This window comes from Penaeus japonicus, unplaced genomic scaffold (assembly GCF_977035675.1).
Source record: "Penaeus japonicus unplaced genomic scaffold, GWHDUDI00000001_assembly GWHDUDI00000016, whole genome shotgun sequence".
Classification (NCBI taxonomy): Eukaryota; Metazoa; Arthropoda; class Malacostraca; order Decapoda; family Penaeidae; genus Penaeus; species Penaeus japonicus.
In genome coordinates this window covers 1,102,175-1,115,501 of record NW_028234418.1, presented here as the reverse complement: position 1 = coordinate 1,115,501, position 13,327 = coordinate 1,102,175, and the positions used below count along the sequence as shown (strand labels likewise).

Here is a 13,327-nt window from a genome sequence, read left to right as displayed (position 1 = left end):
AAGGAGCTTTTTAGGGGCCCTACAAGAAAATCAAAACCACTGAATTACCACATCGCACTATTTTTTTTCTTTTTTTTTTGAGGGGGGGGGGTTAGGGTGGGTGTGGGGGGGTAAGGGGGTTTGTTGAAATGAAAAAGGAGAAGATTTCCAAAACTACGAAACGATGTGAAAAACGCAAGATTACGACTTTTGTGTTGGGAATATGCATTGTGTTTCACTCATGGTTTATTTATTTATTATTGTTTTTTTTTTATGTTTTTCGTTCGTTATACAGAGAGCCAGTTGCGGAATGCATAAAACTGATGATAAATGAGAGAGATGGAAGGAGAATAATGAAGAATGCTGAAATATTTCATTTTGAAAAATGAATGAATGAATGAAAACGGAGAAAGAAAGAAAGAAAGAAAAAAAAATCCGCGTGAGTACAAGAACGGCGAAGAATAACAAGAATAAAAACAAAACAAAAGAACGAAAAGCAGTAGAAGAGAGAGAGAGAGAGAGAGAGAGAGAGAGAGAGAGAGAGAGAGAGAGAGAGAGAGAGAGAGAGAGAGAGAGAGAGAGAGAGAGCGAGAAAGATAGAAAGAGAAAGAAAGAGAAAGAGAGAGAGAGAGAGAAACAGAGACAGACAGACAGAGACAGAGAGAGAGAGAAACAAGAATACGAAGACCGGATTAATAAAGATGGCGGACGGCTCGTGGCTCTGGGTTCCGACCGGACACTTCAGGCCATCCACTACCACGCAAACGACCCTCTCACCCACCCACCCCCCTCCCTCCCCTTTCTTCCCCCTCCTCCCTTCACCCCCCGCCCCCTTCTCTCCTTCTTTACGACCACCTCGCTAGGTCGTCCGGCTGTTCCACGCGTCGCTCGTCCTTTCGTCGTTCGTGGGTCGTGGTTCTAACCTCTCGGACCTTTTGTGGGTACGATAAATTCACGGTAACGATAGGTATGTTTCTCCTTCTTTTTTTGCTTTTTCTCTCTTTTCTTCCCTTTCTCTCCCTTTCTTTCCTTTCTCTCTTTTCTTTCTCTCTTTTCTTTCTTTTCCTTTCTTTTCTCTTTTTCTTTCTCTTTTCTCCTTTTCTCTTTCTCTTTTCCCTCTTTTTCTTCTTCCCCTCTTCTTCTCTTCTTCCCCTCTCTTCCTCTCCCTCTTCTCTCTCTTCTCTCTCTCTCTCTCTCTCTCTCTCTCTCTCTCTCTCTCTCTCTCTCTCTCTCTCTCTCTCTCTCTCTCTCTCTCTCTCTCGAAACGACTATAAATGTGTTCCTTATTTCTGTTTTTCTCTAAATCTGTCTTTCTTTTTCTCTCCCGCTTTGACAGCAAGGGAAGAGGCGGAGAAGAAGAGGAGGGAGGTGGATGAGAACGAAGAAGAAGAATGTGAAGAAGAAATAAAGGAAGAACACTTTCTGTTCTCCTTTCTTATTCTGTGTCTCATCCTTCTCGTTGTCCGCTTCCCTATCCTTCTTTTCTATTTCTTATACTCTTTCTCCCCCTTCCCCTCTTCCTCTCCCTTCCTTTTCCCTCCTCCCCCTTCCTTGCCCCTCCTACTCCTTCCTTTCCCCTCCTCCTCCCCCTCCTCCTCCTCCTCCTCCTCCTCCTCCTCCCCCTTCCCCTCCTCCTCCTACCCCTTCCCTTCCTCCCCCTTCCCTCCTCCTCCTCCTCCTCCTCCTCCTCCTCCTCCTCCTCCTCCTCCTCCTCCTCCTCCTCCTCCTCCTCCTCCTCCTCCTCCTCCTCAGGAACAAATGCGCGGCTTCCCCCATGGCGCCGAGGGCTGCCGTGGACAGGAAGAGCGGCCAATAAAAGAAGCTGGGCGCCACGACCAACCCGAAATACGGCTGGCGAGGGAGAGGCCGAGAGAGAGAGAGAGAGAGAGAGAGAGAGAGAGAGAGAGAGAGAGAGAGAGAGAGAGAGAGAGAGAGAGAGAGAGAGAGAGAGAGAGAGGAAGAGAGGGAGGGGGAGGGAGGGAATGAGAGGGAGAGGAAGAGGGAGGAAAGATGGGGAGGGAATGTGAGAGGGAGGAAAGAGGGTGAGGGAAAGAGAGGGAGGAAGATGGGGAGGGAAAGATGGGGAGGGAAAGAGAGGGAGGAAAAAGGTGACGGAAAGAGTGAGAGAAAGAGGGTGAGGGAAAGAGAGGGAGGAAAGAGGGGAAAGGAGAGAGAGACAGAGAGAAAGAGGGAGCAAGAATAAAAGAGGGAATGTAAGAGAGCAAAGAAGAGAGAGAGAAAGAGAGGAAGGAAGAGGGAAAAAAAAAACAGAACGAAAGAGAAAATTAAGGAAGAGCAGAAGTTGTCTGAGAATACAAATGGCCAAGACATGCCGATAAAGAGAGAAAGATCAATGAATGAGAGATAGACGCATAGCCAGAAAATAGACACGAGACGAATGTCTAGATTTCGATAGGCCTACATAGCCTCAGCCTCCTCCTTTTCCTCACGCATTCCATCAAGCAATGACCAACGGCAGGAGGGAGTAGGGGGGGGGAGGGGGGCGAGAGGGAGGAAAAAAGAGAGAGAGAGAGAGAGAGAGAGAGAGGGAAATATCCGCAAGAGATGTAGATACCATTGATAAACGGGGAGACAGGAAGGGTAGGGGATGTGGGGAGGGAGGGCACGGGAGAGAGAGAGAGAGAGAGAGAGAGAGAGAGAGAGAGAGAGAGAGAGAGAGAGAGAGAGAGAGAGAGAGAGAGAGAGAGAGAGAGAGAGATTAAGAGAGAGAAGGAAGGGGAGGGGGGAAGGGAGAGAAGGACGGAGGATAGATCTAGGGAGTGGAGAGGAAGGGAAGGGGAAAGAGGGAAGGAGGGGAGGGGGAAAAAAAGGACGGAGGATAGATGGAGGGGATGGGATGGGGGGAGGGAGGATGGAATGGATGGAGGGAGGGAGGGAGGGAGGGAAAGGAACCGGCACGACCTTATAACACGACCCCTCAATTAGCCTTATGGTCCAGAACCTTCGATCGTCCAAGCATCATCGGTTTGGTTTTCGATGGCGCCGCTAGGGGGGTGAGGGGTAGGGGGGGAGAGAAGGGGGGTAGAGGGGAGAAGATTTTATCCCTGAGACTTATATGTACATAACCTCCCCTCTACCCTCACCCCCCTCTCCCTCCCTCTACCAAGCTCTCCCCCTCCTCCCCCCTCCTCCTCACCCCCTCTGCTGGCGTCGCCCCCCCCTCCCCCCCACAATGCAACGTCCCGACGGCGTGTACAAGACCAGCATTTCGAGACATAAGAGCGAGATATTGTAAGAATATATACATACATGCATATATGCTTACGGTGTATGTTTATATATATACTTAAATAAATAAACAAATGGACAGATAAATAAATAAATTAATTAAAATATAAATATATATATATATATATAATATATATATAATCATATACATATATAATATATACATATATATATACATATATATATATATATATATATATATATATATATATATATGTATGTATGTATAAACACCCACGAATTTCCTCAATTACCCGCCCCTCCCCCCTTTATCAAAATACGCCCCCAAGACCCAGACCTGTGCTCCCCTCCCCCCACCCACCCACCCCTCCCTCCCCCCTCCCTCCCCCCACCCACCCACCCCTCCCCCCCCTTAGCACGACGGAGTGAGTACTCACCAGAGTCCGTGGTGTTGGCCTCGGCGTCCTGCGTGCTCCGGGGCTTCTTCCTGGCTGGTGCGTCGTCCTCGTCGTCGCGCTTGCGTTTGTCGTCGGCCTTGCAGTCGTCGCCCTCCTCCTTGACGGGCGGCGCGGGGCTCGACGGGTCCGACGGCGACTCGGATCCCAAGTCGCCATTGTGGTCGCGCGCGGCGGTGGCGGCGGAGGGCGGTCGCGCCGAGGGGGTGTCTTCACGCTCCCCGCCGCCGCCTCCTCCTCCTCCGCCTCCTCCTCCTCCGCCGCCGCCGACGCCTCCCGAGGGCGTGTCCTGGCCTCCGCACGGGGGTGTCGGCGCCTGGCAGTTGTGGACCTTGTGTTGGATGAAGCGCAGGATGTCGGCCAAGAGGAAGTCCTTCTGGCACACTCCGCACGTCAGCACGTCCGCGCACTCACCCGGCCCGTCGCCTGTAAGGGAGAGATCGAGGACGTCAGGGGCGGCTTCGAATACACACACACACACACGCTTACATATACGATATACACACACACACACACACACACACACACACACACACGCTTACATATACGATAAACACACACACACACACACACACACACACACACACACACACACACACACACACACACACACACACACACACACACACACACACACACACACACTCGCTTACATATACGATACACACACACACACACACACACGCTTACATATACGATGCACATACACATACACGATACACACAGCGATGGGATTAAGAGCAAGAATAGATAGAGGATACATGCATTGATATGTATTACTGATACTAAACAAGAAGAAAAAAAAAATATACATATAAACATGAATAATATTTATACTAATATATATATATACTATTACGAACTATAAGAATATATATATATATATATATATATATATATATATATATATATTTATTCGCTTTCCTATCTACAACGGGGGATTAATCGGGAAAAAAACGTGTGCTGATACTTATCACTGATAACGCACTTGACAGACGAAGAAAAATGTAAAACAATGAAAACGAACGCGCGTTTAATAAATAGCAATAAAAAACCCACACACACATAGACAAATATCATAGTCGGTATGACATGCAAAGTGAAATAAAATTAGAAATACAACATCATGATACATAAAAAAAAGAGAATAACGAAAAATTCTTAATAAGTTAATCCTCTTCTGTGGCTGTACCGAAGCCGAAATAATAAGCACCTGTTATACACCTGTGCGACTACGAGTATATAACAAAACGAACACAGCTGTAAAACTTTCGAGCATCTGTGGCCAGAAATCGTCGACAACTAATTCACGTTGTGTGGGCGTGATACTAAATGCACCACTTATTGCTACGGTTAATTTTTTTGCTGTATTAATACGACGTTGAACAAAGTACGCTGAATAAATGAGATGCAAAAAATACGTGGTCATTTTTTTCATAAGTAAAAAAAAAGAAAGAAAAGAAAGAAGGAGAAAAAAAAAGATTGACATCTCAGCTGAAATATCTGAACAAAGATCAAATATGAAATCCAATTAAAAAAAACTACACACAGCAGATATATTCGGAAATAAATTACTTGCCATGCCAAGATACATGAGAAGAATATTACAAAATAACAATACGACGGTTTTATGAGAGAGAGAGAGAGAGAGAGAGGGGAGATCGGGGGAGTGAGAGGGAGAGGGGAGAGGGGGAGAGAGGGAGAGAGAGAGAGGAAGAGGAGAGAGAGACCAGGAGGAGAGGAGAGTGAGAGGAGAAGGGAACATGAGACGAGGAGGCGCCGAGAGGAGAGCAATCAAGAAGTGGAGGACAGGAGGGAGAGGATGGAGGAGAGCGGAGTAGAGAGGAGGGGAGAGACTAGAAAGGCGAGAGAGGTGAGAGCAGAGAGGAAGAAGAGTAATGAGAGGGAGAGAGATGAGGGAGAGAGAGATAGAGAGGAGGAGAGATGAGAGACGTTGGATGAGAGAGAGAGAGAGAGAGAGAGAGAGAGAGAGAGAGAGAGAGAGAGAGAGAGATAGAGAGAGAGAGAGAAATGGAGTCAATGAAATATGATTCCTTATAAATAATTGATAGAAAAGAAAGGGACAAAAAAGAGAGAATAGAATTAAAAGGGAAAAGGGTAAAAGGGGAAAAAAGTAAGAGAGGGAAAAGAGAAAGAGAGAGAGAGACAGAGATAAAAAAAAACCGGAGGAAAGGGGGGAAGAGGGGGGGGGAGAGTAAAGGGAAAAGGGCAGAGATTTCGAAAATGATCAATGGGTGTAAAATCGGAGCTTTGTCAATGTCAAAAACACATTATCTGCAGTAAACATCCGCCGATCGCTGAACACAGCCACGGAAAATGTTTTCTTTTATCTCTCTCTCTTTTATTTCATTCGTTTTTTTTCTTTCTATCTATCTATGGTGACCCTCTTTATCATTAATATTTGTCTCCCTCTTTTCTTTGAAAAAAAAATCAATTGACATAACGGACTTTTAAAATGATTTCTCTCTCTCTCTCTCTCTCTCTCTCTCTCTCTCTCTCTCTCTCTCTCTCTCTCTCTCTCTCTCTCTCACTCTCTCTCTCTTTCCCTCTATTTATCTATCTATCTCTCTTTCTCTCTTTCTCAATACCACACTCTCTCTCAATTTCACACTCTCAATCACTCTCTCTCACACTCACTCTCTCGCCCAGCAACATATTTACTACCCTCCATTCAAACGACAAAACATCCACCTGTAATGAACACGACCAACGATATTTCAAAATAAAAACACAGTAACTGTAATAGAAGCGGCTCTAATAACGGTATACAATCCGGACGATACCAACAACCATCACATTCCGAGATACCAACACGGGGGGTACCATAATAAGGGGAAATTGGAGGGGAGAATGAGGGGGGGGGAGAGAGATAATGGGAGGGGTAGCGGGAGAATGAGGAGGAGATGATGATGGGGAAGGTGAGAAGGAGGAAGGAACGGGGTGGAAGTAGGAGGAAGGGTGAGAAAGGGACGGAAGGAGGACGGAAGAGAGGAGGAGAGGAGGGAGGAAGGAGGAAGGAAGAGAGGAGGGAGGGTGAGAAAGGGATGGTAGGAGGAGGAAGAGTGGAAGAGGTGGAGGAAAAGTTGGGGGAGAAATTGGTGGAGAGAAAGAGGAAGAAGATGGGAAGGGTTGCGGGGAATAAGATAGGGAAGAGGAGGGAGAGAAGAGGAGGATAGAGGAGGAAGAAGAAGAGAAGAAGAGATAGTAGAAGGAAGGAATGGGAGATCCATAACGAAATAAAAGAAAGCAGAGATACCGAATGAAAGGAGGAAACGAGATGGAAGAGATAGATGATAAACCGAGAAAAAGGAAAAAAAGAAAAAAAGAAAGAAAGAAAGAAAGAAGAAGAAGCAAGGAAAAGAAGAGAAGACGAGGGCGGAAGGTACCCCCCGTCACCCACCCACCCACCCTCACCCACCATTGTGTGTCAAGGTGTGGTCATCCGTGTGAAAATACATCGTTAACAAAGTTCACATGGATAGGAGGGGAGTTAGTGGGGGGGAGGGGGTTGGAAGGAGAGGAGAGGGGGGTAGGGGGTGGGGGGGAGGAGAGATGCCGCGAGGGGTTGACAATGAAATGATGCCCTGGGGCTAAATATGACGAATTACGTGGTATTGGAGGAAGGGGAGGGGGGCATTGGGTGGGGGAAGGGGAGGGGGAGGGGAGGGAGAGGAAGAGGAGGGAGGGACAATAGTAGTCCGCAAAGTCACCGCAACTTCGACATGGAAATCGAAGGGTAGATGAAAAAAAGGAATAAATGGGAGATGGGAAGGAAGACTGGAGGATAGAAGGGAAGGGAGAGAAAGAGACAGATAAAGATAGAGAGAGAAGGAGAGAAAGAGAGAGTGAGAAAGAGAGAGAGAAAGAGAGAGAGAGAGAGAGAGAGAGAGAGAGAGAGAGAGAGAGAGAGAGAGAGAGAGAGAGAGAGAGAGAGAGAGAGAGAGAGAGAGAGAGAGAGAGAGAGAGAGAGAGAGAGAGAGAAAGAGAGAGAGAGAGAATCTTAAAACCGAATGAAACACAGACTAAAAAAAGAAAAAAAAATGCAAGAAGACGAAAATCAAAAGGATAAAAAAAAGACCTAAGACGAAGCAACAAGAGAAACCCCAAAGCCAATTTAATATATGATAAAGATAAGCCAATAACGTGATTTGGTCCGGCTGAATATTCATCCTGAGTCTGTCTCCCCCACTCCCTGTTCTCTCCCGGCTGTCCTTTGCCTTCGGGCGCCTGAGGGTGACCACAGGGAATGGGGGGAGAGGGGAGGAGAGAAGGGAAGGGGAGGGAGGGAGGGAGGAGGGAAGAGAAGGGAAGAGAAGAGGGACCAAGGGAAGAAAGAGAGGAAGGAGGGAAGGCGAGATAAGCCGCTATGATGTAATGAATAAGGAGGGAGGGGAGAGAAGGAAAGAGAGATAGAGATAGATAGATAGATTGATAAAGAGAAAGAATGAGAGAGAGAGGAAGCAAGAGAAGAAGCAAGGAAGAAAGACGACACCGTTAAGGAGCAAAACAAAACAATAATAGCGAGTAAGTTGTGTCCACTGCGATGACGTGTTGAACAATTGTCACCCTACACCAACACACTGACACTCAAGCTCTCGTGTTCTCCTAACCCTTCCTCACCCTTAATTCACTCTTCCCCCCCCTACCCCTACCCCTACCTCCTCCTCAATCCCAACTATCCCTCTCCCCCACACCCTACCCCCCTTAACCCTTTCCCTCCTCCCACACGAGCTGTTAATTCAAGCTAATGACAGAGGAATCTTGCGTGCTGGTCAGTGTCCGGGCGCGACACAGACACCGCTTCATGAATACGTTCTAGACGAGATTCTTTTTTTTTTTTTTTTTTTTTTTTTTTTAAAGATGATTAGTGATGAAAGCGATTATGAGCGATGCTAATAATAGCGATATTAACAGCGATAATGATCGAGAATTATCATACTTATGATAATGATGAGGAGGATAATAATGATAATAATGATGATATTGAATAATGATAAAATGAGACCGATGAAATAGCCAGATTAGATAGCAAGAGAAGGGAGAGAAAGGCGAGAGAGAAAGAGAGAGAGAGAGAGAGAGAGAGAGAGAGAGAGAGAGAGAGAGAGAGAGAGAGAGAGAGAGAGAGAGAGAGAGAGAGAGAGAGAGAGAGATAACAGTGCCAGCATAGGAAAAGCATAACTGAGGTGGAGTGCAAGTTGGATATCGCGTTGTTAAGGGAGGACGCGGGGAAATTGCAATCTACAGACTGCATTTGCAAGCTCTCTGGGGTATCTTCTTTTGCTTCTTCTCCTCCTCCTCCTCCTCCTCCTCCTCCTCCTCCTCGTCCCCCTCCCTGGCTCTCTTCCTCTCCTTCGCCGCCGCTTTGCATTCACGTTCTCCGAGGGGTGCCCGGCCATGCCATCTTTCGCAATCAGTCGGTCCTGGTGCCAGTGCCATAAGCTTTTCCCTCACTTCATGCATGGTGCCACTGGCAGTCTATCTCTCTCTCTCTCTCATTCTCATTCTCATTCCAGGTCTTCCCGCCTTGTGTCGGATGTGTGTGTGTGTGTGTGTGTTTCTTTATGTTCGTCTGTCTTTTATGTCTGACTCTCTCTCTCTCTCTCATTCTCTCTCTCTCTCTCTCTCTCTCTCTCTCTCTCTCTCTCTCTCTCTTTCTGCCCCCCCCCTCTTCTGTCCCTCCCTCCCTCCTCCTTCCTCCCTCCCACCCTCCCTCCCCATTTGTCCCTCCCTCCCTCCCTCCTCTCCCTCCCTCCCCTCTCCCTCTCTCGGAAGGACTCATGACGAGGTGGCAACTGACATAGATGGGCGTAAGTACACTCTATTGAGCAGGCTTGTCATGCCACGCGCCCACGGTCCAGTGTGGGTGTGGGCGGGCTTGAGTGAGGTTGCCTGAGCGAGGGGAGGGGAGAGGGGAGAGGCGGTGATAAAGGAGTTGAGGAGGAGGAGGGAGGGGGGGAGTGTGAGGGGAAACGAGGGGAGAAGAGAAAGGGAGAAGGGCATTGTCTTTAGTTGAGGTGTGTCTTCTCTCTCTCTCTCTCTCCCTTTCTCTCTCTCTTTCTCTCTTTCTCTCTCTCTTATTCTATTTATTTCTTTTTGTATCGTAATTTATTCTCTGCAAACCGACGACCCATCAAACAAACAAACAAACAAAACAACAAATAAATAAAATTAAAATAGATAAATAAACTGGATAGTCCTTTTAGTGTGAACATCCGCCCTGCCTTCGAGTTGACTTCCTGTTCCTTGCATGACCTTCCTATCCCCCCTCCCCCCTCCCCCCTCCCCCAACCCCCCTTTCTCTCTCCCCATCCCTCCCCTCCCCTCCCCCCTCTCCCCTCTCACTCACACACCCACACCCTTTGCCCTTATCCTTCTCCTTTAACCCTTTGACCATTGTATCATCATCTCCTCCCCCCTCCCTCCCCCCTCCCTATCCTCCTCTTCCTCCTCCTCCTCCTTCCCCTCTCCTTATTCACGCGTTTCCTACCCTCCGTAACTATCCTAATCTCTTTAGTTATTTCCTCTCGCTGTCTTTTCTTCTTCTTCCTATTCCTCCTCTTCCACTTCTAATTTTTTACCCTCTCCTTCTTCTTCTTCCTTTTCGTTTCTTTCTTCTTCCTCACCCTCTTCTTCTTCTTCTTCCTCCTACCCTTCCTTTTCTTAAGTATCTCCGTCCATCTATTTCTAATCCCCCGTTATCAATCTTTCTTTAACAAACCCCCAATAACCCCTCCCCCCTTAACCCCACTCCCCACAAACACCCCCTCACCCCCTCCCCCCCTCCCTCATCACAACACCCTTATCCTTCCCACTATCTCGTCTAGAGCTCGTGACTACAGGACATTATTACCAGAAAAAAATATGCAACACAGAAAAAAATACAACAACAACATATATAGGGTCCTTCTAAGAGCTCCTTTGGGACGGCTACATGGTGCTTTCCTAGGGTTTATACGAGCGCGTGTGTTTTGGCAACATTGTTTTATAGGACGTCCTTAGCTTGACCGTGACATATTACGACATATATATATATATATATATATATATATATATATATATATATATATATATATATATATAGATATAGATATAGATATAGATATAGATAGATAGATATAGAGATAGATAGATAGATAGACTGATACATAAATAGATAGATAGATAAATAGACAATGTTGCCAGAAGCGTAGGCGAGAAATTTCGAATCTTGAATTTCTGTTTGTTGAACTGTAAATATTTAATATAAATCAATTTAACGAAAATTAAAGAATGAACCAAGATACGAGGAACTATAATAAATACAGTTTTGTATTTACCAAATCGTTGATGAAAAGAACAAAAAAAAAATAAATATATATCAAGTAATATATTAGATAATAAAACTAACAGAATAGACCTCGTACATCTGTAATATACCCAAATCTATCCCCCTCTTCTCACCCCCCTTTCCCTGCGGGCATTGGGCATCGGGCATCGGGCATCGGGCGTCCGGACCAACAGCTTGTGTGAATTGACGCGACAATGAAAAACTCGACAATTTTCAAAAAGTAACAATAAAATTCCTATCGTTGTCCGGTGAGGGCGAGGCCATTTGGTGTAAAGGGGGGGAGGGAGGGAGGAAGGAAGGAAAGGTAGAGGGTAGGGAGGGAGGGGTAGGAGGGGGCGGGTGGTGTCACAATAGCTTGGGGGATTTTTGTGCCCCTCATTTGGGCATTTTGGGTGTGGGTGTGGGTGTTGGTAGAGGGGAGATGGTCGGGGTGGTAGAGGGGTGGTGGGGGGGGGGGCGGTGAGCGAATAGGGTGGGGGAGGAGAGTTTTGATTACTATATGGTGACCGTTGCCCGGCCTAAACAACCACTATCTGTCCCTCTCCCCCTCCCCCCCCCCCACATACGAAAACCTTCACAATATTCACCCTCTTTTCGTCTCCCTATCTCCCCTGTCCCTCTCCCCTCTCCCCCTCCCCCGCCTCCCTCATGCCACCCCCGCTTCCCTTTTTTTCCCTTTTTCCCTCCCCCTCTCTCCCCCTCCCCCTCCCCCCTTACCAGACGTAACCCCTAAAACCTTCTCTTCAACGGAGGTCAAACGGAGGAACATTTATCTCAGGGTTGAATTGTGGACATTAGGGCAGTATTGTCATTTATTTTTCTCTCTGTCAGTGAGGGAGGGGGTGAGGGAGAGAGGGGAAGGGGGGAGGAGGGTGTGTGGGAGGGTTAATGGGGGAGGGGTGTGGGAGGGTTGTTGAGATAGGGGGGGAGGGTCGTGGGGTGGATGGGGGGAGGATAAAAGTGGAAAAATCAAAGGCTGTTACCATAGGGCGTAGGTGTGGGAGGGGAGAGGTGATAAAAGATGGATAGAGAGAGAAAGAGTGAGAGAGAGAGAGAGACAGAGAGAGAGAGAGAGAGAGAGAGAGAGAGAGAGAGAGAGAGAGAGAGAGAGAGAGAGAGAGAGAGAGAGAGAGAGAAAGAAATAGACAAATAGATAGATAGACGAAAGAGAAATAAAGACAGAGGAGAGAAAACACACATACACACACACACACCCACCTATACGTTCACACAAGCAAACAGACGCACACAAATACAAACACAAGACCATTCAAAGTAACCACGTGTATGTATATTTCCCGTTTTCTTTGCGTCGTGTACATCCCTCGCCCCTACTAGGACATAAATTAATCTAAGTATTATTTAAACATGAAGCTTAGACACGTTAATCACACCCGTTTTACTTCGAACATCTATAATTAACGACGTATGCCGTGCGGGGTGGGGGGGGGGAGGGGAGAGGGAAGGGAGATGAGGAAGGAGGGAGGATGAGAGGGGACGGGAAATGAGGAAGGGAGATGAGGGAGGGGAGAGAAGTAGAAAGGAGAAACGGAAGAAGAGCTAGAGAATGTAGAAGGAGGTGGAGGAAGAGCAAATGAAGGGACAAAAGAAAAGGAAGAAGAAGAAGAAGAGAAAAAGAAGAAGAGGAAGAAGAAGAAGAAGACAAAACGAAGAAGAAGAACATGAAGAAAAGACGAAAATAAAGAAGAAGAAGAAGAAGAGGAGAAGAAGAGAAGAAGAAGAAGAAGAAGAGAAGAAGAAGAAGAAGACGAAGAGGAGAAGAAGAAGAGGAGAAGGGAAGAGGACGAAGAGGAAGAAAAAGAGGGACAGGCTATGAAGAAGGCGTACAATGCGTCACCGACAAGCCACGTGCCTCATGAGAAGCTGTTCTGCGCGACCGCCTAATTCTTCCTTCGCCGCGCTCCGTTTTCTATGGGAGGGGGGAGGGGAGGGGGGATTCAAGTATTTTATTCTTTTCTTAATTCTCGTAATTCTCTCTCTCTCTCTTTCTCTTCTTCTCGCTCTCTGTATCTTTCTCTCTCTGATTCGTTATATCGTTGTCTTGATGTGTTGTGGTATTTCGTGTTTTTTATTATTATTATTATTATTGGTGACTTTCCTTTTTTATTTTCTAAAGAGAATCGGACGAAACAATAAGAAAACGGGAAGAGAGGAAAGACGACGAAACACAATGGCAAGAAAAAGGTAAACAAATAGAATGGATGCGGGTAAATATAAAGAGGGAGGATATATAAATAGAAAGAAGGAAGGAAGGAAAGAGAGAGAGAGGGAGATGAAAATAGAAGAGAAGAGAAGGGAAGAGGAGAAAAAACAC

The 13,327-nt window shown here is 46.7% G+C and overlaps 1 protein-coding gene across 1 annotated transcript in view; it reads right to left on the bottom strand.

Annotated features, from left to right (window-relative positions):
* The window catches only part of Cph (BCL11 transcription factor chronophage), a 60,744-nt gene that overhangs the window by 36,746 nt on the left and 10,671 nt on the right, over positions 1-13,327 (bottom strand). Inside the window, exon 2 of the mRNA XM_043008314.2 lies at positions 3,627-4,070. Within this exon, the coding sequence (XP_042864248.2) occupies positions 3,627-4,070 (444 nt within the window). The remainder of the gene's footprint in view (positions 1-3,626; positions 4,071-13,327) is intronic.